Raw genomic sequence first — 3,495 nt, 5'->3', positions numbered from 1 at the left:
CCTTTTTGTTAATCTGCGTGTGTTCTGTTGTGCATAGGGTTTTCAGAGGCCTGCTATTTCAGAAGTGGGTGGCCAATCCTTCTTCCTACTCTGTCTTAATCTGAATGTTCAGATTTAGAGCTAAGATCCTGAAAACCTGGTCTCAAGTGACATCACTTCAAATCAGTTTCTAGAGCATATGCACAACCTGACCAGAGCTGACCTTTCAGGCAAGAAGTAAAGCTATCCATCAGGTAGAGGAATCACAGCAGAGAACTTTGCTACACAACACCTGTGTACCATCCCATAATAAGTGATGTCTTTCAGCCTAGAAGCTTCTGCAACAGCAACCATATGGAACAGTCAGCTACACTCATGCTTAATTACTATATCCTTTCCTATACCAGCCATTTTCTGAAATTCCTCACTTTCCCTTATAAATAAACGTGAAACCCCTTCTCATCTATATCTGTATTAACTTGAACAACTCTGTCCAGTGAGCAATGGGTTAGCATTACTTTGTCTCTCCATAGCTCCCTTTGCAAAGCAGCTTTGCTTTGTTAAGTATTTTTCCTAATAAACATTCTTTCAAGTTTGAAAAAAAATGCTAAAGGTTTTAATATGGTTTCAGCAGAAAAATGGTTGTCCTATTTTGCAGGTGATGCTTTCAGTAATGAAATAAACAAAAAGCCAGATGACAACATAAGTTACCAACTGTTTTGCTTGCCCTTTGCATTTAATGACTGAGGGAAGCTGAATATCAAATTTAATATTAATAATAAACCAAATGCTGTATCAGGATATAAGGGAGGCTTAACACAAGCTGAAGGTTACCTTGTGGCACTAAGGCATTCCCTAAGAGTCAACATTGTTCTTAGTTTTTATTAACTGAATCCCCCCCTCCTGAGATAAGCATAAAGAGGAATTTGGCCTTATCTGCAAAAGACTTCTCCATGATCCGTTGGGTTTTTTTTGTACTTCCTTATGATTTTACTTTGTTTACCTTCCTTATGATTCTCAATAAATACTCAGAGAAGCATTGCTTGGGGGCTTCAGTGGAGAACTGCTAGCCCTGTTTTTCACGCTCTCTGTTCTATATCATTGTGGTAGTCTGTTTCCTTATAAATAATTATAGAAATACTTTACCCTCGGTCTGCAACAAAGGACTGCACTCTCTGTTGGCAAAAAAAGGGTCATTACGCTTCTCAATAGATTTCAATTTCTTCTTACCTGGTATCCACATTTCTAAAGAAGCTGCTTATTGCTTCATCATAAATTCCTTTCTAAAAGAAGAAAAAAAAATTCCATTTGATAGTTTCAGCAATTCCATTTATATATATATATATCTCACACTTGTAACATGAATATTCCACTTTCAATAGCTTTTACAATCTTGGGGGGGAGGGGGATAGTGGTTGAAACACTCTGTTTCTAAGTGAAAGGCTGGCAGTTCAAATCAACCAGTGGCTCTTTTGGAGAAAGACATGTATAGCGATTTAGTCTTGGATCTGTCATGGGGCAGCTGTACTCTCTTCTATAGGAACACTATGAGTTAGAAAGAACTCAATAGAAACATGCTTGGTTTCTATTTCTTTGTTCCAGCTTTTTTCAGATCCCGGATGTTGCAAAAGGTTTGCAATTAGATGCTAACCTAAACACTGATTGAAATCCACCAAGCAGTTTTGTGGAAGGCCTGGCTCTCCACCTTCCACACAGCGGGGAAATCGAAATGGAGCAGTTCTAAGATATGACACATATAATTGTCATGAGTCACAATCAAAGCAACAGCATTTGGTTGGGGCTTTCCCCCCCTTTCTTTTTAAAAAAATAGTTTTGTTGTTGTTAGCTGCCACCAATTGTTGGCAGGACTGAAGACAACCTCCAGCACAACAGGTTGTGATCACTGTGGTCTCAGGCTATCAGGGCTAATTTTTAGAATTAGATTGCCAGGTTCTTTCTCCCTAGTCTTGGTCTTGGAAGCTCTGCTGAAAGCTGCTCAGCATTGTTAACACACAATATTCCACTGGCAGGCTGGTGGTCCCCCCTCATTAAGTGGTATCCAGCCTTGGGCTCTGGCCTGAAAGGAAAGAATTCTACTACTCAAGCATCTACATAGCTATGATTTAAAAAAAAAAAATAATAATCCTATGCTTCAAGATGCTTCTCCTGATTCTTCCAGTCTCCTCACAGAGGGGAAAAAATGCTGTGAGTTCAGAAGGTGTTAAGGAAAGAATTTCCCATAAGACTGGAGAGCAGGTGCAGCGAAAGACTTTTCTCTGAATTCTTGGTGAGATGAACTTTGCGTGTTATCTTTTTTTATAAAGCACTTTCACGTATAGTAGTTTACTGATCTTTGCAAAAACGTTGGTAAAGATCAGGACCCCAGAATTAGGAAAAAGACGACCACCAATGTTTCTTTTTAGTTTAACGCCAGCAATAAACGTCTAAACAGCACTATCTTTACAATAAGACTCTCACACAGTTGGCACTCCTGAGATAAATGCTCAAATAGAGGTTTTCTTCCTTATTCGTTGAAGGAGCCCTTATGACAGGCGGGGAGTGGGGTCGCTCCGGGAGCCGGTACCTGGTTAACCGCTGCATGCTCCCTTAGCGCCAGGTCCCAGAAGCAGCAGCCGATCTGGTTTCCGCATTGTCCGACTGCGACCAGGAGAGGAAGGGGAGAGAATGGACATTAGACGGGAAATAAGGCCTTTCGGCTGCAGGGTGGTCACGTCCGCAGTCTGCAGGTGCAGCTTACCCTGAAGGACTACAGACTGGGTCATGCTATGGAGCAGACGCCCAAAGGCCCCCGGTAGCGCGCAGAGGCCTTAGCATTCCCTCCCCGCCCACCAACGGCGTTCTCCCGGGAAACGATATGCCGTAAGTCACGCCGCTGCCGCAAATCGCTGCAGTCGCCAATCGATCCTTTCGCCTCAAGCTAAGCTTTTCCGCCAGGTCTTGTGAATGCTGTTGAGTTTTACCGTTACCATAGCGACCAGGTCTCTGGATCGCAGATCCTCGCTGCCTTTTCAACACCTTTGAGCATCGGCAGCTGCAGAGGCCGGAGTAACTGGGAAGTATCTGAAGACTTTGGAGTGAGATTATAAAATATATATCTTTTAGATCCCCAGTGATCTATCAGAGCTTTAGTATTCGTTCATAGTGGGTCAGATGCCGTTTATTCAGATTCAGAGACGCTAGGTTAACATTGCTTTTCCAAAGAGCCTATTGATTTAACAGAACATAAACAATGTTAATTAGTACAAAGGAACGCCAGACAAACAAACATGCCAAGGCACAACAGAAACTTCTGCAACTCATAGCGACCCTCTGTACAACAGACCTAAACCCTGCTCTATACTGCTCCAATCTTATTGCCTCTGACACACCTACGTTCATTACCCCAGTTACTGAATCACTCCATCTCATCGAGGGTCTTCCTCTCCTGCGCTGTCCCTCCATTCTCCCAAGCCTGACGTCCCTCTCCAAGAGCTGGTCCCTTCTTGCAACACGTCC

General features: G+C 42.7%; 1 protein-coding gene across 1 annotated transcript in view; it reads right to left on the bottom strand.

The window, feature by feature from the left end:
• The window catches only part of TUBE1 (tubulin, epsilon 1), a 46,504-nt gene extending 43,742 nt beyond the window's left edge, over positions 1-2,762 (bottom strand). The window contains exons 1-3 of the mRNA XM_006879154.1: positions 2,738-2,762; positions 2,564-2,637; positions 1,210-1,262 (exon numbers count right to left, since the gene is read on the bottom strand). Coding sequence (XP_006879216.1) covers positions 1,210-1,262; positions 2,564-2,637; positions 2,738-2,762 — 152 coding nt within the window. The remainder of the gene's footprint in view (positions 1-1,209; positions 1,263-2,563; positions 2,638-2,737) is intronic.
• Positions 2,763-3,495: the final 733 nt, after the last annotated feature.

The sequence above is a fragment of the Elephantulus edwardii genome, unplaced genomic scaffold, assembly GCF_000299155.1.
Source record: "Elephantulus edwardii isolate Elephantulus edwardi_28Jun2011 unplaced genomic scaffold, EleEdw1.0 scaffold00002, whole genome shotgun sequence".
NCBI lineage: Eukaryota > Metazoa > Chordata > Mammalia > Macroscelidea > Macroscelididae > Elephantulus > Elephantulus edwardii.
This window is presented reverse-complemented; position numbering and strand designations above follow the sequence as displayed.